This window comes from Dermacentor albipictus, chromosome 4, assembly GCF_038994185.2.
Source record: "Dermacentor albipictus isolate Rhodes 1998 colony chromosome 4, USDA_Dalb.pri_finalv2, whole genome shotgun sequence".
NCBI classification, from domain to species: Eukaryota; Metazoa; Arthropoda; class Arachnida; order Ixodida; family Ixodidae; genus Dermacentor; species Dermacentor albipictus.
The window spans coordinates 101,051,398-101,071,747 of record NC_091824.1 but is presented as its reverse complement, the minus strand read 5'-3'; the positions used below and the strand labels follow the sequence as shown (position 1 = coordinate 101,071,747).

The 20,350-nt window shown below is 46.1% G+C and overlaps 1 protein-coding gene across 2 annotated transcripts in view; it reads right to left on the bottom strand.

The window, feature by feature from the left end:
• Window positions 1-422: 422 nt before the first annotated feature.
• LOC135904588 (uncharacterized) overlaps window positions 423-20,350 on the bottom strand; it is a 348,163-nt gene continuing 328,235 nt past the window's right edge. Inside the window, exons 4-7 of one of the 2 annotated variants that reach the window (XM_065435447.2) lie at window positions 11,325-11,384; window positions 7,023-7,046; window positions 6,466-6,565; window positions 423-4,330 (exon numbers count right to left, since the gene is read on the bottom strand). In XM_065435447.2, coding sequence (XP_065291519.1) covers window positions 6,489-6,565; window positions 7,023-7,046; window positions 11,325-11,384 — 161 coding nt within the window. In that variant the 3' untranslated portion in view covers window positions 423-4,330; window positions 6,466-6,488. The remainder of the gene's footprint in view (window positions 4,331-6,465; window positions 6,566-7,022; window positions 7,047-11,324; window positions 11,385-20,350) is intronic. The other variant, XM_065435448.2, reaches the window with a different exon arrangement.

The window sequence follows — 20,350 nt, the reverse complement described above, 5'->3', positions numbered from 1 at the left end:
ATTAGCTCGACCGCGGCGTGCCCTAGCTCTTTTCCGAGTCTCCTGGTGGTGAAAGTCACACTAAAATGGAGGGGAAAATGAACCAAATTGTACTGTTTTACACAAACTTACACTTGCGGTGCCAGGAAATCTGTCTTGCTATTCGTTTCGTTTTATCTTCAAATGCGCATTTACTCAGCACAACAGGAGACAAATGTTTAAGAAGACAAGGAGGAGTGCTACAGGATTTAATATGAGAATAACTGGTTTTAACCAAATAATTAAGCTAGACTACATATAGGCATACGATATCAGCCGTCACAGATTTGTTGCATACGGGTAACAGCGAGTTCTACCGATAAAAGCAACTTGTATTAACAATGTTTGTCAGCACAACCCAAATGTGAAGCTATATCCTTGAGAAAACACCCCAGAAACAAAACTTGCAAGCGATGATCACGTTTATTACTCCAAACGCTGTACATGACAAATTGCAACAGGTATACACTCGCACTATAAAAATACTGTGCCTTATAACTAAAACCTTCATTGTGTGAACTGGAAAAACACATGCCAAAAACTTTTGTGTACAAGGTAGCCCATTTGCATAGCTTAATAGCAAAGTGCAGTTGTGTCATTAAGTAGTCCTTTCGCAAATGAACAAGCATAGGGAAGCATCAGCACATGAAGAATCAATATAAATTACAGAAAAAGAAGTATACCCATAACGAACAATCAAACACATGTAATGCTATATTGCGGAATAATCATTTCACAGTACATAAAAGAAGGTTTTTACTATGATAACGTCATGTGCGTAATCTATAAGATGCAGAATGCTTAGTGCGCATTGTGAAATTTGGCGCAAGCTTTCAATTTACAATTTTTTTTATGAAGTCGTAGGCCACGGATGCTGAGTGACGAATTATAATTATTTTGTGCTTGAGGAAACAGAACAATTCGCACTGTACTTTATAGTTTAGTTTCAGTGACCGTGAACAATAACGAATATGCGCATTCAAAGCGGTTCAAACAAGAACGTCATCGAGGTATATTATTTACAACCTTTACTTCTACTATAAGATAAGGGAAAATGCACACGTTCTCTACACACCAAGAGCACCCAAAAGAAGAATTTTGTATAAATATTTTCTTGTTACACTCGGCCATTTTTCATTTTTGATGATGTGACTAGTTCTAGGTAAGTGCCAGGGGCTCGTGGCATCACATTGTTAGCTCGCGCTTACTTTCATCAAAGGCTAAAGCTTAAGTCGTTTGCTTCTAGGGGGAGAATTGTGGTGTGTGCGACGCGTTCCTCTCGTGTTTATCTCCAAGCAAACACTATATCATTCGTGTATTTTTGTTTTCTGCCACGTTTAAGACGTCCACAAAGTTTCGTGCCAGGGTTAAAAAAGGTTGCTTTGCGATACAGCACTGATTCAACAAACTGGCCTTGCAGTACATGAAAAAAAAAAAAACTTGGGAGCCGTCATTCTAGGCGTGTAATGCGACTGAGTTGGGAAAATTTGCTTCCATTTGTGGCATGTCTTTGCAGCCGAGTTCACCTGCAATGTGATACGGCACGCAGCGCGCGGCTGTTTTGACAGTTAGGAACCTTAGTCAAGAGCCTATAGTATATGCTACAAGTGTGCATTAAATATTTAAGTCTGAATCGATGCTTGTAAGGATGTCCGTCACAGGCCTGCTACCTTCGCTATAAAGGACTGTTCATTATCTGGATTGACCGGCGCCTGTTACTTCTTTTGAACGTCTCCAACATTTTGTCTTGTAAACACTGCACCCAGAATTGCGTGTCTTCTGTAAGCATGCGCCTGATGCTTCTTTCTCGTTACGTTCGTTCTACAGAACCCTGAACTCGTTTTAAAACGCGTGCAGCCGTTTTATATACGCGCACATGGGGCATATAATACAGTGGACAACTTGTGTTGCGTTGAACGCGTCGTAGGATGACTTGTAAAATGTACTTGTAAGTGCAACTTGTCAATACCATCGTGTTTGTCAGCAGCAACCAAAGCGTTCAGCTTTTCTTTTAGATACACTCCAGATAAAGGTGCTTGTCAGGTTTCGGGAACCGACGCCTCTGTGGTGTCTGCCTCAGCGAGTCAGATAACGCGACTGCGACTGAGAAAATGTGCTTGGCTTGTACAAAGAAAAAGATCCTAGACGTCTCTGCCGGCATATATACCGTATTTGCACGACTCTACCGCGCCACCGATTGTAACGCGCAGGTAAATCCCCGCCCAAATATATAAAAAATAATTTGGTGACGATTCTACCGTGCACATCAAGTAACGGAACCTGAGTCGACGCATACTGTGTTGAAACGATATTATAAAACATATAGAGGCACACAGACACGCACACAGCTGAATCTTAGCGGCTAGTGGCTATCGGAGTCCGACGACACCTCCTTTTCGCTGTATATCGACCACACAAAGTCATATTCAGTTCAATTTAATGCATTAGAAGTGCCACACTTCTGGAGACTCGGGCAACCATCGTCTGCGGTATAGGAAAACGTATAACGGTTTCCAGCAAGTACAGACGCGAGCACAAGTAAGTAGAAACAGACAGGACAACGCTGGACTGACAACTGAAGTTTCAGTTGTAAGTCCAGCGTTGTCCTGTCCGTTTCTGCTTACTTGTGCAAGCTTCAGTTGTAAGTCCAGCGTTGTCCTGTCCATTTCTACTTACTTGTGCTCGCGTCCGTACTTGCTGAAAACCGTTATACGTTCACCATGCACCAACTGGCCCAGCAAACTACTCTACTAAACTGCGGTATAGGAGATTCCACGCACCATGGACCGAGCTTGCGATATCGCCGAGTGTCGCTTTCTTCAGACGACCCGTTCGATGGCAGTGTGGCTAGCTACCTCACATAGAGCTTTCTTTTTTTTTTTAAGAATCTGTTTCATTTTCGATTGTAAATAGAATTAGTTACGATTGTAATGCGCACGCAAATGTTGACGCACCTTTTATTTTAAAAAAAAGTGCGCGTTAGAATAGTGCAAATACGGTATTTTTGCAAGTCTGATTAATACATGGAAAGATAACGAGGAATATTATTTCAGGTTACAGATAGTAGACTGTTTAAATCTGCCCGAGTTGATGTATGTGTTAAAGCGAGCTCACTTCTTTCTTGCGTTGGTAGAAACGAATATATAGCGAAGTGCTTGACATTCGAGGACACTGATCTACATTTATGTTAGGAGATGGTGTGAGGACAGTGTCTGGCAGACCAAAATATATTACTAATATACACGAAGGGACGGCTTCGGCAAGGACTAGCATATTTCGGGACAAAACAAAGGGACAAACACTTACTATACACGACTACGTTGAACCTTCAAACGCTGCCTTACGAGGACTCTTTCGTGTTTGAAACCACCAGCACTTGTGTACGAGCCTCGACGTGACCCCTGAATGATCATTTCATTCTTACGTTCTATTTTCGCCACGTAGTCGTCGTGAACTGAAGCGGAGTGATGAACTGCGCCGAGTGCTCCAGACGCAGTGCGTCTTCTTTAATTGAAAAGCGTGCATAGCTGTGGTACGTTATTTCAGTGCGTTAGTTGAAAGCTGCCTAAGATACGCGATTGGGCACGAAGAAAGGATACTGCCTTCTGGGAGGCTGCAGCGGAGACACCAAGTTTACTCAACTCGAACTTGTCGACCTTGATAGAAAACTAAAAACTAAGTATATCGCGTGCCGTAGACAGCGCGATAAAGTACTCGAGTACAATAAATATTCTTTACAGTGCCTATGCTGTAGCGTCACATTTAAACTGCAGCATCTCGAATACGATAACTTCGATCTCGAAGCTGCAGGGTTTATGAGAAAATAATAACGAATTGCGCAACCTTGCCGTTGTTGCGGTGGCGGTTACTAAATATCGTTTCGTATCGTTAATCACACATTTATGCGCAACAAATCTTTTCCAAAGGGCTAGTTAAAAAAAATGAACAAAAACGTCTTGCAGGACACACAATGTAAGCCTTAATTCTTGGTTACACACTGTACAAGTCTGGCATTAGGAGCCTCTTTGGTTTTCGCTTTAAAAAAAAAAGGACAAGAAAGGGCGCTTTGACGCTCCCTCTCACATTCTGTCATCAAGGGACGATGGTTTCTGGAACCTCATTTAAAACGGTGACAGGCATCGCACGGGGTGCGGCGACCTGTACGAATCGAAGGAAGGAAGGAAGGCACGTCTTGAATATGTCGCTTGACGTCCTTTTCGGGTCGAGTGAGACGGGTTCGATGTTGAAGACTCCCTTCTGCTGAAGTCAGCTCAGGATAGGCTAGACTGGACGAAAGTAGGGTTTGCGCCGTCTGTTAGTGGAAAGAAAACAAAAGCGAGGTGTAAACGTTGAGTGAGTAGAATACAGTGCATAATTAGTTTCATCAATCACTAAAAGGCGGCGCTCACTTCGCTGCACACAAATTGCCTTAAACAACCAGATTAGCACCGATACGTATATTAGCAGAGCAGAAACACTGGTTAAGGCTGTCAGGCAAGATAGTATGCGGGTGAACCTCATTCACTTGGATTGTTTGTGTCTCCTCTTCGTTGCCTTCCGCCTGACGAAAATGTTGCTGCTCTCAGTACAGACTTCTGCTTATGACAGTGTTTATGACAAGGCTCGTGCTTAAGTGGGGGCGATGAGTGGTTTGCAGGTAGGGCATTTGACGACTTGAAACCAAACGTATGTGCCATGTAAATGCTATCGCATTTATTACTCCATAACCTGCTTGCTTCGTCACAAGAACACGATACCTTTAAGCTATGGCTTGAACATACTGGTGTTTAGGTTGGCATATAACATGGACCTAGGAAAGCCACAGCTGCACTGGGGCTCTCTTCCTTTCTTTATCCTCTTGTTTTTACGATGCATTTTCTTGTTTTTCGTTGTCTCACAAATCACGTTGAACGTTTGACTTGCTAAGATACATTACCTTCCTGCTAAAAGACATTGGTACGGTAAGGGACATTAGTTCAGCTAAGAGACATTATTTTCGGCCTCTCGCGACCGCATTTAACCATTAGGCTGTCTGCGAGAACTCGAAAAGCCACAACGCGATCGATGAATCAATGAATAAATGAGTGTATACCACTGTAGCAGCGAGAGTCTGGCCATTTAGGCTGCTTTGTCCGTGACAGCAAGCAGAACCCATAGCTTTGATGCGTGGACCACTTGATCAAGTACAGCCTCTATATTCCTTGCCAATGGCACGTACAGATAATGTTAGATTTCTGGGACGTGCAATACGACAGCCTCCATATCGCACTTTCTTTCGCAATCTTTTAGCGCTGAAGCCCCTCTAGTGTACGTACGTTTTCTCTGAAACTTGCAAACTAGGCGACCAATCGCTTTCATTTTCTGAAGTATTTACGATCGTATCTCTCTTAACGGGTGTTTAAAAAAGTGCATTAGGAGCGCGTGCTCCTAATCCACTCCTAAAGCCGACATGAGGGTGCTTGTAGTTGTTGATATCCAGCCCTCTAACCGTACTTGAATCTGTTTTCCCATCAACTGCCAGGGATTTTAGCAAGCACTCCGCACCAACAAATGCATTCACGATATAGATGCCGTGACAGCTCTTCAGAACACAGTCTCAATATTAGGACTGTCAATGCGAGAGGGCAAAAGACAAAAAGAAAAGGCAAGGAAGTTAACCGAGGTCTACTCCGGTTGGCTACCCTAGGCGTGGGGAAGGAAAAAGGGTGAAAGAAAAATAAGAAGGCAGAAGGAGAGAACGAAAAGGAGAGGCAATTACTTGTATTGCGTCTGGTAAGGTCACGCGCTGTTTGTGCTTAACTGATGCGACAATGTGTGTTCAGGGGGCAGCTGGTGGTCTTGCGCCTGAGTTTCGCTCCCCTTTTAATTTGTCAATAGAAACCTTTTTTTTTTTTGCTTTAGTAGAAATAACAAGAAACGGCTTTAAGCGTCTGGTATGTGCAGGGTTTGGAACCAAAAAAAGAAAGAAAAGACCCAAAGCGTAGAACGCCTATCAAACAAAAAATAGCCCACTTCACGTAATGATTCAAGAACAAGCTCTGGGCAGCGCCAAGAAGCTACGGCCATCACTGTGACTTTCTTTAGGAGGCGTGTTGTGAGCTAAATCATAGAGCGAATTCGATGTCACTATACTTCTGTTGTGCCGGTACCCGCCGTGGCATATATCTCAGTGGCTACGGCGTTACGCTGCTGAACACGAGGTCACGGCGGCCGCATTCCGATGTGGTGAAATGAAAATGAATGCTTGTGTGCCGTGAATGTGATGCACGTTGAAGACATCCACGTATTCAAAAATAACCGGGAGCGGCCCACTAAGGCGCGCCTCGCAATCAGTTCGCCACGCTGCCACGTAAAACCCCGAATTTCTCCGCCCCCCCCCCCCTTCCGTTGCGCCAGTGGTTCAACCCAATCTCTAACCCAATAGATTGTTTGGTCTCACAACTGTACCTTGATAACAAGGCAGCACTCGGCTAGGAGAGGCCGAGAATCAGACTCAGTAGCAAAGTCAGCAGAAGTGGCTTCAAGCACCTTGCAGAGTTTGTGATGTCTGTAAGAAACCAAAAGAAAGGTAAATAAATCAATTAGTTTTCTTCTTTTTTCCAGACTGTTTCTGTATTTGCTCCGCTCAATTAGCAGAAGACAGTTCGCGTACACTCTAAATAAAGCAAGTAACAGATCGAAAAGCTCCTTTTAACAGATCCTGTTTCTAGCGGTACAATGTTTTAGGCGTGGAAAGCAGAAATCCTCTTGTTAAGCTATGTTGGGGATGACAAACAATATTTGTAGTGTTTGAAAGAAAATATGGGGGTTACTATTGGGCTCTTAAGAGCGGATTTATTTTTCAGCTCTTACATTTTTTATACGTAATTGATGAAATCTTGAAAACGTAAAGAAACCGAAGCCCCATGTCTGTAACTCCGCTATGAAAAGAAGTATCACGGCTCTGTAAACCGCAAGCTAAGTCTAAGTCGAAGTTTAAAACTGGTTCAGGTTTTGTTACTTACTTTCATCTGTTTCAGCAGGCGCACCTGCGTGACAGAAAGGAGAAGACCATGTTTAAAAAAAGACAAAGCACGGAAAAGGCAAATATCACACATTCAGGCATAAAAAAGAACACCAGATACTCAGTTTGTAGAGTCACAGACACATTGTTGAACGTAAATATTATCGTGAATAACTCAGAAACAACTTTTCCGATGTTTAGTGATGCTTATGTTCACCACGAAAGGTTTATCAACACGATGAATTACCCGCTTGATCAGCTTCACATGTAAGCACTCTGAGTTGCCTTCATTGTTATGAAAATGTACACTGACTTTGTTCCGTGTACAAACAGCCTAGGGCGACTTAAAAAATCATAAATTCAACAATCTACTCCATAACTTACAAAAGACAGATGTTTTCGAAAACCGCTACGCCTGCGCTAGGAGTAGTGGTCTATTTTTGCTAAGAGACGTTGCATTTTGATAGTTAATTCCGATTGCTAAATTTTCGCAACATGATGCAACGTCTGAACTAGGCTTATAAACTCGGCGAAAGAGACAAAGCATACTCTGCTTCGCTTTTATTTGTTTGATCACCAACAAACTTGCCAAACTCTCCATCGTCTTGTATTTAAATCGACGTGCTCGACTCTCAACTTGCGTCTGCATTCAGTAGCTGTAGCACATTGGGAAATATATAGATGCAGTGCTAGAAGCTGCGACGCGCACGCAGTGTTGTAAATAAGCCTGACGAAAACCGTGCCTGCTTGAAGGGTGCCTGTTGACAAGATTAACATTCAGTTTTCGAATGAAACGATTTTGTAATTTCGACTCAGCCAGACGTTCACCCGAATTACAGACGAACGCACTTTACAAAACAGATCCCGTTTAGTGATGCGCTGGCGTTGGTCGCTCAAAACAGGCGGCGAAGTGCGGAAAATCCGACTTTCATATCAGCTACAACTTTGCCGCATTCAGGAAGCAGAAGTTGACGCGCTGACGGTGGGCTGTGCGATCGCTGAAGTTATTTTTTAACTGCGTTGACACAGACGCTATATGATACGCAGCGAAGCTGAGCTCTCTGTCGATCACACGGCTCAATGCCTGCAACGACATGCGACGGCAAGCAAGCCCGTCGGTGCAGACGCGAATCCGCGCTGTTTGTACTTAAGGCGGTAAAATGCGACGCTCTTAAATGAAGATATACCAGAGTAGTAAGCGGGTAGTGGGGTGGAAGTGGAACGCCTTTACTATTGGGCATCACGTCGAAGCTCCTTTTGTCCGTGCAAAGCGCACCGTTCGCTTTCGAGCAAACCGGCCCTGACATCGCTACTGTGTAATTAAACTAAACAAAGCAAAGGTTAGTCACGGTTGCGTTATGGAGCCCTCGTAGTCAGGAAGTAGGAGGAGCTAGAGAAGAGGGCGCGGGTTAGAGAGATGCGTCACGTAAAAGAAACTCATCCTTTTACGTCAGTGAGCGCCAGTGAGAAGGTACCGGCATTGTCGGCAAGGTGCCGGTATTAACGCGGATGCTTTCCGCGGGAAAAGGCGAGTCGGCGTCGCACAACAGCAAACAATGGATGCGCCGTATCGTCGGCTCTCGCACGCTGCTGCTGTCGCAGGGGGAACACGCGGGCTTTTAGACCTCCGGCTGGACTGCAGCCTATAGCTGCCTGTCTACATCTCTCTCGACGTCTGGCAAAGCTCTTGTCGTGTACTATCAGTCTAGCCCCCAAACTCGTGCCACGTTTTCACCCCCTTCTCCTTGCTTCGATACTTGCGAATCCCCCCCTCTTTTCTGCGGGCATTCGTTTCTCTGCTTGGCTCAGCGAGTGTCTCTGCTTCCGGCAACCTGCTGGCGCGGCTGCACGTCAACGGGGGCAAAGTCGTGGCCGCCACGTCTTCCTGCCCTCCCTCCTCGAGACAGGCGCGGTGCGTGCGTGTGTGTGTGTCCGCAGTGCGTGCTGAACCGGCGCCTTTGATATTTTCTGCTGATCTGGCTGGCCAACGCGATTTACCGGAATCCGATTGACGCCTCCTCTCCAGACGAAACCGGATTCCGCTTCCTCCGCATCGGAACGCGCCGCCTTTATCTTATCCCGTTATATTATCTCTCTCTCTCTTTCTCTCTCTCTCTCTGACTCCTTGTTTTCCGTCTTCCTCCCTTCGTTCCGAGGTTTCCCTTCTTTCCTTTTTTTTTTCGGTGTCCCTCACCATTTTTCTTCCCCAGCTGCCTTTTCCGCCTCTAATTCATTTTTCTTGGCAACACGAAGACGCCCGCGCTTTTAGTGCCGACTTTCCCGTGTGGCTGAAACACCGATGAGTGCGTGCGCGCGCGGCCGCGCTGCTCGTGCGTTCGTCGAACCCACGATTCTATCAATGTGGCTGCGTGGCTCGGCAAATCAATTTCGCCGCCTTCTTGGGCTGCGACTTCTCTCGATCTCTCTCGACCAAACTTTCGAAGTGCGTTACGCTAAGTTAGAAGTTCTCCTAACGTCTTAAAAACTTCTTCGCACTTCGCTGCCAGACTGTGCGGTTATGCAAGGCGGCCTTCACATGACTGTGCACAAGGAACAGCGAGCTGATTAAGGAAACTAAAGGTTCCTCAATTCTGAAGCCGACCTGCTACACAGTCGTTTGGTCAGTCAACCTTTTCTAAACGCTTGCCTGTTCAACAAAATACATACTTACGAATGTGATATTAAAAATTCTGGTGGACGATGGTGAAGGACGAAGGGTGCATAGAAGTATTCTCTTCAGTGTCGTCACCAATCGTTTGACACGCTTGCTCCTGAAGGTAAGACAAATGCAGACAAAACGCGCCGCGGCGGCTTAGCGGCTATAATGTTGCGCTTCCAAGCACGAGGTCGCGGAATCAAATCCCCGCCGCAGGATGAAATCTTCACCGCAGGTTCAAATCCCGGCCGTGGTGACCGCATTTCGAGTGGGGGCGAAGTGCAACAACGTCCGTGTCCCGTGCATTGGGGGGCACGTTAAAGAACCCCTGGTGGTCAAAATTAACCCGGAGTCCCCCACTGCTGCGTGCCTCATAACCAGATCCTGGTGCTGGCACGTGAAACCCCAGAACTTAACTTTAAAGCCAGACAAAACGCTGCGCATGTGTTTACAGCTCTGGTATTGCGAGTCGTGCTTGTATGGTGAGAAAGCTCATTGTCTGCAGTTGGTGTTTTGATAAGGGAGCTTGACCAAACGAAAGCTCAACAATTCTCGCGCCGTGCAATCAAGCAGAGAGAGAGAAAGAGGGACAAAACATTTTTAAAACCCCGACCCTTGTCGGGGCTGCTGGGTCTTAGGACGATGGCGAGAGGCGGCAGGAAAGGGGGTCAGGTAGCGACGCCGATGGCTTCGGCTCTTGATGTAATGGTTATAGTCAACTTGTGTTATACGGTGAGCCCAAATGCCATGAGCCCATGGTGAGCCCATGTGGGGGTAAGCTCCATTAACGCGCCCACATTAGGGGATGTTGAGTCAGGCGGCGACTCCTCAAGCAGAGCTACTTACTGGGTGGCCTGGTGTTGTACCGCTTGTTGCAGAGCGGATCGTGTCCATATGTCGAAGCCACGATGGAGCAAAAATGTTGCCAATAAACGGTATGCCCATACACCCAGCCAGCCTGCGTTTATGTAGCACTCGATGCCAATACCCAATCCCGATCGAATTGAATCGAACAAGGGCGAAGGTCTACTAAGCAGCCGCAATTGCTTTGCGACAGTGACACATATAAACGTACAAATTTCCCCTTTTTAAGGTTATATAGCTTTACTGGCTCAAATATTGCTTAAATACAGCTTAAATACTGGTTAAATACTGGTCCTAGCAATATTTACAGGGCTGTTTGAAATAGGTAACTGTGGCGCAAGGCTTCAAAGTTACATATATATCGCTTATGTTATTTTTATATTAGAATAAATTAGAATGCATATTAACGTGTTTTCAGTGTTAGAAAGAGACGCCAATATATGGAAGTTGTTGTGCTAGTAATACGAAGCTACTACGTATTAATAATTTTTAAAGTGGCAAGAGAACAGTATCGTGTTCTCGTTTGAAGCACACCCGTGGATTGAAGCAACACAACGATACGTATATGAACATGGAGACTTGACGACATTGTTTCGAAGTCTCCTTGTCGAAACAGCGACTCAGTGCTGAGGCGGCTTTTATTGTTGGGGCCGCACTGTTGATCATCCAGAAATTGAGCAATCGTAATAGATTTTGGCGAAATGAGCGGTATACAGGAGACTGGGTTTAACATGTTATTATTAAACAAAAATCAAGCAGGGAGCATGTGACCAGCGTGCTTACCATGCGGGTCTCTGTTCATGGAGCGGGCACTATGGCTTCCAACGGCCCTGACCGGTCGGCCTATGGGGAAGGGGGAAGGATATGCACAGAAAGACATGCAAGCCACTCTGTTAGACGCAGAAGCTGTAAGCATTGTTAAGGCGGCAGCTTTACAGCACGAACACAGGTGAACGACGTGAAGCACACAGAAGGAGTTATTGACGCTCTTCTGTCCGGATAGCAAGACAAAGCTAGAACGTCAAGCACCCATTCGCATGGAAAGCATTGCACTCGAAAAAGAATTCACCCAGAAAGGCAAAAACAAACGTATGCAAGCAACTCCTCCCCAAAATATTAATGTAAACGTGAACTGGGTTGTCAGGTCGATGACAACAAGGAGATGGCTACTTGAACCTGCGTGATTACTAACTGAATTTCAAAGAAAGTGATACTCATTATCGTATGAAGTAGTAAACCGGACATGAGTCTGGTTAGCCTCCCCGCCTTTCTTCTCGCTCTCTCGTCTAAAGTCTTGTACTCGAGCAGCGTAGGAAACGCGGCATTTCGTATGTACAGGTTTAGTGGTGACGTAGCAAGTGTGAAACACGGTTCATATAATCAAGATTAACAAGTGAAAGGCAACTCTGAACCTCAAGAACGGCTTTGCAAGCTACGTAACGTGTGGGTCTGTAAGAGGACGAGTTGTGTAAAAGTGCGAGTGTTCTTTCGATTGCAAAGACAAAACTGTTTCGGAGGCACAGCGCTTTCCAGAGCATTCGTCCGCGCGCACATTTTCATTTCCCGTTGCGTGCGTTTGTTCTAGCGGACTTCTTACGCATCCACGTATGATAGTCGCGCCGTTAGAGCATATTCCTTCGTCCCTGCAAGGTACACGTTCCCGCACACACGCAGGCAAACATACATGAAAAAGTAAGATGTCGTTGGTAATGAAACGTACACCAGCCGCGTCGACTGCGGAATTGTGCGGCTCTTCTGCGACTATCCAAGACGTTACGGAACGCGTGAACGCGGCGATCCTTTCGCTGTCTGTGCGGCGATCAAAAGCAAGCAGCTTGAGTGGCAGCCTCGAGATGGAAAGGAGAGGGCTCGGGTCATTCCATACGGCACCACCCAACACCGCAGCATGGCAGCTAAAGGCCGGGCAGAGTCAGCAGCAGCATCGCAAAAGCCGCATCCATCGAGCGCAAGTGAACGTCGCGCGCCTGCTTAAACATTCCAGCGCCTTCTTAGACCGCACTAGAAAGAAAAAAAAAAAGTGCGCGTCATCTCTCTCTCTCTCTCTCATCCTTTCCTCTTGGTGGCTAGGTGGCAGGGGGAAAGGGTGTACAACAACACAGACAATGCATCGTCGGTCGGGTCGTTTCACGCCTCCGGCGAGAAATGAGCCCTTCACACCAACCGACCAAGCGGCGGCGTATACACTCCCCGTTATAGGCGGCAGTGGCGGTGGCTGCGTGCGTTGTAGGCGCAGCGGGGCAAGGCGCGATAAGCGAGAGTGAGTCGCACGCCCATCGCGCACACAATGGGACCCGACTTTTTGAACCGCTCGTCCGGGCGCCGCAGAGGGAAGAGATGAGCGCGTCGACGATGCGATGACGTGAAAATTGACGTCTTTTCCGTGCGGTGGGCGAGATGCCGATCTGTTTTTGCGGCTCGCTTGGCGCGCCAGACCAAGAACGCCTAGCGGGCGCGATGGAGGGGCGTTCGGGAATCGTTGAGGGGAACGGGGAAGTGAGGAGGGGCAGAATTTTACCTACAGCCTTCCTTACCTTTCCATTTCGCTTCGCCCGTGCCCGTATATACTACAGTACACCTCCGTCCCTCTTCGCCGTTTCGCGTGCCGCGTTAGCGTTTATTTTCTTTTTCAGCGGAGAGGAGGCGCCCCCTGGCTTTCTCGTATTTTCTCTGGCCTTTGGAGATAAGAAACGTCCTCTCTCATTGTTTTCTTTGAGCCTTTCTTCATCACTGCGACCTTTGCTCACGGCTGCTGCCTTCCGTCACACCAACGAGGGCGCGATTACGAAGAGAGAAGAAGAAAAAAAAAAAGAAAAGAAGCCGGCAGCCGTACCGCGTCTTCCGATGGCTTCAAAAAGTGGCGCCTTTCAAAAAGGCCGCCGCACTCCGGAATGGGGCGGTTCCTCGCCAGATGGCGATGGAAGACCGCGATAACTTTGGCGCGGAGACGGGCAGGCAGACAGGCGCGGGCGCGACTCTGAAGACGCGAGAAGAAAATAGCGCTAAGGCAGTGTGGTTTTTTTTTCTTCGCCTTATCGAATTGTGCGGAAGAAAACAGTGCGAGAAACACCGCAATGAAATTCGAAACTGTCATCTTCAACCTTTTCTTTGACTCGCCAAGTGTGTGCTTTGGGCACGAACCGAAGCGCTACATCTATGGTGTTCTCGTGTATCGCGGTTAGGAAATAGCGCTGTGCTTACTGATAACAAGTCCACTAAGTCCAACACCAAACTGCTCGAATTGCGTCAATTTTGACAGTAGTCTATGTCGGCATTGTCATTGTGAGCTGCTCTATTGATTGACTTATATATCGAGTGATTAGCTAGCTCACTGATCAACCGTGCTTACCAGCTCGCTCGCTCGCTCACATGTGAAAGGTCCTCGTGATACGTTGCGCTCGTAACGCCCTGTATCATATTGCATCATATCAACTAACAAATAATACACATTATCAGAGAAAGCCGATAGGCTAGCGATAAAGGGGGGGGGGGCTTATTACGATGAGAACTTAACACAAAAGCAACACGCCGATTGAAATGTCGATGGAGGAGGAAGATAACAACGATGACCTAAAGCGAGAACTTGCACGCGCAGGCCAGGCATTTTCATGGCTGTCTTTTGATGGGCGGCACTTAGTTCCAGCATTAGGGTAAAAAGCATTTACATGTAGTAAAATGAGCTGCGTAGGCCATTTACCTTGCCGTGGCGATAACAACCATTACACGTAAAGACCATTTGGCTGTCGTCCGCGAGTTGGGCGCAGAAGTGTAACTTGAGCGATAAATGCTCGAAACAGCACTTACAGGCTGTTGTCGAGCCCCGTTGCACGCGTCGGTAGCTTGCGCGTACGCAATCATCACGGTTGGCATGTCCTCATTTTTTTAAATTTTCCTTTGCTTTTACAGAACCATGGCATGTTTATTACTTTTTTTTTTCGCACAATCGCCCTTCAAAGCAGGGTCTGTCTGATCCTCAACAGTACAAATTACAGCGTTCATTAGAGGCCTGTCACAAGGCCTGTCGCATTGCGGAGAACAGTAAACGTATGTAATGTATGTACTTCGGCCATTGTAACCTTTATGTATGCAGGAGAAACTACGTAATAAATGTTACGCGTTTGTACTATATTTTCTGCTACTTGCAAAGACAGGCTAAAAACTATCGCGCTAACAGTATGTGGTAATCAGCGTAATGTTCTTGTATTGCTTAGTTATAACATAACACTTCTGGTATCAGAAAAAAAGCTTTTTAAATATCATTTCTCTTCGCTAACTGTCACTGCATGCGATAAGCTAACCAAGGGGAAATTTCGGCGCGGACAGTGGTTTAACACGACTATTTCTGATGCTTGGTTGCACATTAGGCTTTGTATCATGCTTGCTATAACTTCTGTTCGTGTGAACCTCTTATGAAGTTTCTAAATTGTGTTTCTGTACCCCTCCCTCATCGGCGAATTTTATTTCTTCGTACCGTCAACCCTCTGCTGAGGGTTCTTATAGGGAGGGTTTAAATACAGGCAGACCACATATGCAGGGACAGCAAGCGGCAGCGGAATCACAAAAATACATGTTTAACAATTTTTCAAATTCACAAGCATCACTGGCATTTGCCCCAAAGCTTGTTATCACGTTCGAAAGTTCAATCGCGGCGGGGAAAAAAGAAAAGCGGAACACATCACTGTGACCAAAGTATGGGCGTAAAACATATTGATAACACGACTGCTTCGTTTTCCTGGAAGCTGCACATACTCATTTTTGTTGATTTGTAAATGTCCGTGTAGCATTCTAAAAAACACTTTCAGACGATTTTTTTTTTGCCTTCGTACTTCTATTGTTTCCAGCTCACAAGACTGCAACATCAGTGCGACGGAATCTAAACGGCAGTACTTTGAGCATATGAAGCGCGCGGCACGACGTTGAACTTTTTCTAACCTTGTAGTCATTTCTTTCTGATGAGGGCTCCAGATGACTGAGGATTCAAGTAAAAGTCTACCAAAGGTTCTATAAGCTATCAGCTTTACATCTCGCGAAGCTTGATCTAGTTTTTGCCTAAAGAAACCTAGCCTCTTGTTCGCCTTCGACCACACATTTTCTATGTGCCTATGCCATGTCAGATTATGCGTTACTGTAACACCTAAATATTTAAGCTGGTTAGCACGATCTAACAAGTTACCATCGATGCATTAGTTAAAAAGGCTAACTGCAGTATAACTTTAAATAAATAAATAAATAAATAGTTCCCAATTTACTAATTATCAAACAACAAACGCCCCTATCACGTCTCGCGTTGACCTATATGCTCTGCGATAATTATTTACTCCCCGTGAATTGCTTCATCACAGAACTTCCACTCTTGTGTTTCTCTCTTTCTTTCGAAATATTTCTCCCTCGTTTTATTTTCTTTCTTTTCATCAAAGGAACATTTCCGAGCTCTTGTTTGGCGCTGTATGCGAAACAAGTTCGCCTACATAAGGCACTGCAAGTGTTACCCGATCAGTGAGCAAAGGCTTCTGGAATAGCCTTTACAGGACCAGAAAGTTATTTCAGGGCTGTGCGGGCGAGTCACTGTCGCATTCATGAAGCCTCACTGTGCTTCTTTGTGTATAACACCATATGATGTCGCGTTTACCGAGAGCACAAAAAGATTGCTTCGCATTCTAGAGCCATCGTATCCGAAGTGCAGGGTAGAGAAATAACTCTCGTGGGTTTAACGCAAATTAACAAAACTTTTTGCGACAACCCAACGGCTGCACGTATTCAGTTTTACATTTAACGTACAGTGTTACAGGAACGCAACAGAGAAAGCTGTGTCTAATAATAATGTTACTATTTGCTACTATTATTTTTACCCTTTCTCCGTCCCCACGTGTAGGGCATGCAACCAGACGAGACTTTGGTTAAACTTCCTGCCTTTCTTCTTCTTCTCTCTCTCTCGCTCTGTTACCGAATAATACTATTATTCCCAGGACAACACACGTAGGACGCAGGACGTGCGCTCACAGGAAATAGGACGAACCGCTTTTAGTTGGCAGTGTTCACCCATAATGCTTGGCGTGTAATAAAAAAAAAAAAATTCAAGGGAAGTAAGAGCGCTGACGCCGCAGCTCTCTTAGTATGCCTGGCTTTCCTCAAGCCCAGTCGATTCCATTTTCCACATGCTTCGACGCGGAACATAAAGAAAGAAAGAAAGAAAGAAAGAAAGAAAGAAAGAAAGAAAGAAAGAAAGAAAGAAAGAAAGAAAGAAAGAAAGAAAGAAAGAAAGAAAGAAAGAAAGAACGAGTATGTGGGTGGGGGACGACGAATATGACACGAGGGTTATAACGCGCGTTTAGGCGGGGCCTGGCTTAAAATCCTTCCTTTACTTTTTTTTTTCGTCAGTTCTTGAGGTACAGAGAGAGAGAGAGAAAAAAGAGAAATAAAGCAGGGAAACAAATTCATGGAGAATGCCGAAGATACTTTAATGTTTTCCGCAAAATATTGGAGCTCGACAAGGCAGGGACGAGCCTACAAATACACCTTGAAGGGCGGAGGCCCACCCAAAATGGGATTTAGTTTGCCTGCAGAAGCGGCGACATCGGCCTGTAGTAATGGGAAAGAAATAGATGCATCGAAAAAAGACGGCTCAACGGGCTCGCCTCCACTGTACGGCCTTTTTTTTTGTGTGTGTGTCTCCGTCGGCAACGTTCTCTGCGTGTGCTCGCTTTTCGTGGCGACGGGGCCATATTCGCCGTCGCTGTAAGCGGCGGCCGCGGCTGTTTCGGCCAATAATCCGTAAAGCTTTCGGCTCCACGTGAGCCGTTTTTGATGCATGTGCGTCCCGAACGGCGAGCATGCTTATGCCGATATCGATCCCGCGCTGGCAGGGATGAACAAGACGGGCGACAGGCCCATCGTACGGAAAGGAAAGGACATGAAACAAAGTGGAGGCGACGCATTTGCAGAGTGGTCACATTTGACGTTAATAAAGGGAGTCACTGAAGGAACTAGGGCGCGTTTACGCCCTACACTGCCGACCGAACGACGACAGCATGCATGCGCGTCGTGTGATGAGACCAAAGCGTGGGCTGGAGCCGGAAGTATGTGGAGGGCGATAATTCACAGAAAGCGGATGCGATTCCCGCAGTTTTGTTTTATTTCATTTTTTTTAGAGGCGTAGGGCGCAGCCTTGTAGCGGCATACGTAGAAGTCGAGGGCGGATACATTACTTATACGCACCAGGTGGGGGCGAAGTGCGTGGTTTGGCGAGCCCTGAGTGGATTAAACAACATGCAATATTGGTTAAAGGTATTGCTATTGGTTTGTTGCGCAGTAGAAACACCCGACCTGTGACTTTTACGGTTTGCTCGTATTTCTTCTTAGTGTAACGCTTTGGGCCGCGACGCTTTCACCAAAGCGTCATTGACGTAATTGAAGGTAGCAGCACCCTGTGAGGCAGTTTCCAGCATGTCTTTGATAAACCGGAAAAGTCTGTACGTACTACGTTCTCTTTTTTATCCTGCTCTGAACCCGTCGCAGCGGCTCAGTGACAATGGCGTTCCGCTGGTAATCACAAGGTTGCGGGTTCAGTTCACAGCAGTGGCAGTGGCCGCATTTCGATGAAGTGGGAACACAGAAATGCTCTTGAATGGCTCACATAGAGGAATACCAGGGATCAAGAAAGAGATAGGGAAAATAAGAGGCGACAGGAAGAGAGGTTAGCCGGAGCAACTTTTCGTCTGGTCCCTCTGCACTGGGGGAAGAAAAGAAAGGGTATAAAAGATAAAGAGAAAACGAGAGAGTGCGTGAAAAGAACCTGTCAACCTAAAAACGATCAAGGCACCTGACAAAGATTTCGGTGTTCGATACAGTCACGATCACTTTAACACATCAGTGCTCCTAAAAGCTGGTGGTCAAAGTTGATCACTAACTGTCAAGGAGCGGCATCTGTTGCAGCTAGATTGTTGCTTATGAAGTCTTCGTCATGATCGCCATCACCCAGCATTTTTCCCCTTTTAACTTCACTGCAGGACGAAGGCCTCTCCTAGCGGTCTCAAAATTGTCCCTGCCTTGCGTCATTCTACTCTATTCTATGCCTGCAATCGTTTTTATCTCTATGGAATCTTTTCAAAACCGATGGATTGGTTTCTTCGCATAGCTGAATGCCCAAAATATGGCGACAATACTTATCATTAAAATGACAGACAGGTCTTAACTGCATTTATGCTACTACTGCATGGTACGCAGTTTCTTGTGCTACACATACGCATTTCGCGAAGCCAATCGCACTAGCAGCAAATGTCGTCATCATCATCATCATCATTATCATCATATTTTTGTGTCCACTGGTAGGACGAAGGCCTTTCCCAACGATCTCCAATTATCCTTCTCTTGCGCTAGCTGATTACAACTTGCGCCTGCAGATTTCCTAATTTCATCACCCCACCTAATTTTCTGCCGTTCTCTACAGCGCTTCCCTTTCCTTGGTACCCATTGTGTAACGCTTATGGTCCACCGGTCATCTACCTGACACGTGAGGCAGCAAGTACGAGAACAAATCAGAAAGTCTTTACCCATATTTCTTATTAGTAAAATTAAGGTACATACAGGTAATTACAAATATACGTACTATTCTACGTACCTTACACTATTTTTCCACGTATTCCCTATACCGGTTCAGCAATTCAACGCAACACTAAATTTGAGATTTCCTTGTGGTAGAATCCGTCCAGCTGACTGTGGAACCACCGTCGGACCTGGCTGTCTTGGCTTCATCGTTGCACGTGAATCTCTGTCCTGCCAGGAACTTCTTCAGCGGACCGAAAACGTGGAACTCACATAGGGGCTGTATGGTGTGGGGTCCGGACTCTATGGTGGGTGGTCCAGACCCTCCCAGTGAATTGGGTCCCAGTGAATGTGCATCCACGCAGGAAGTGTTGTCTGTCAGTGACGCACACGGCCTCCCCGAACGCTCATTGTCATACAAGCCTTCACGGCCTTTTGCGAACTCACAACACCACCACCACCTGCACTTCTTAAAGCGAGACACCCTTCCCCATACGTGGGCTGCATTTCCCTGTTGATTTTGATGGGGGTTCGTCTCTTCCTCCATAGAAAACGAATCACACTTCGTTGCTCGTACGCCGTGGACGTGTTAAGTACAACCGCCATCTTCAACAAATGACATCAGCGCCGTGCCGTGGAGCTATCGGCAGATAAGGCCGGTCCAAGAAAGGTCTACCGCTGGGAATGGCTATGTTGACTTCGCATTTACAGCCGTAATTTGGCTTAAAAAAAACAGTGGCAAAGACTTTCTGATTCGCCCTCGTATATATGTCACGTAAACAATATATTGGCAACCATGTGTTGTGGGCTGGAGGCTTCGAAGGAACATTACCTTGGCGTTCTCAGAACATTTCAAATTCTCTTGGACTGTCGTTTAGCTGCGTTTTTTTTTATGTAGGAATGAATTCGAAGATGAGGATTGACAGCGTAAACGCGCAGGACGGGTAAATTTGCATGCTCAATCTTTGCATGCTCGTGTGTGGAATATGCGTCGTCAAGCTAATTTAATAAACACGCCAGTGTTTGGAAGGCTACACCAACAAGCAACAGCAATAGTAACCGTACCAGCTTCGCGACGCACTGGCGCGCCAAGTGAGGCCGCACTTAGTTTTTGCTTGTTTGTTTGTTTTAGCTCATAATCAAGCGGCACTACCATCCGTAACGTTTCTACAGCAGGCAGTTATAATGTTTGCGGCTTGTTAGCCATGGCACCAATTCAGTTGGAAAGGCAAAGGAAGGTGTTTGCGCTT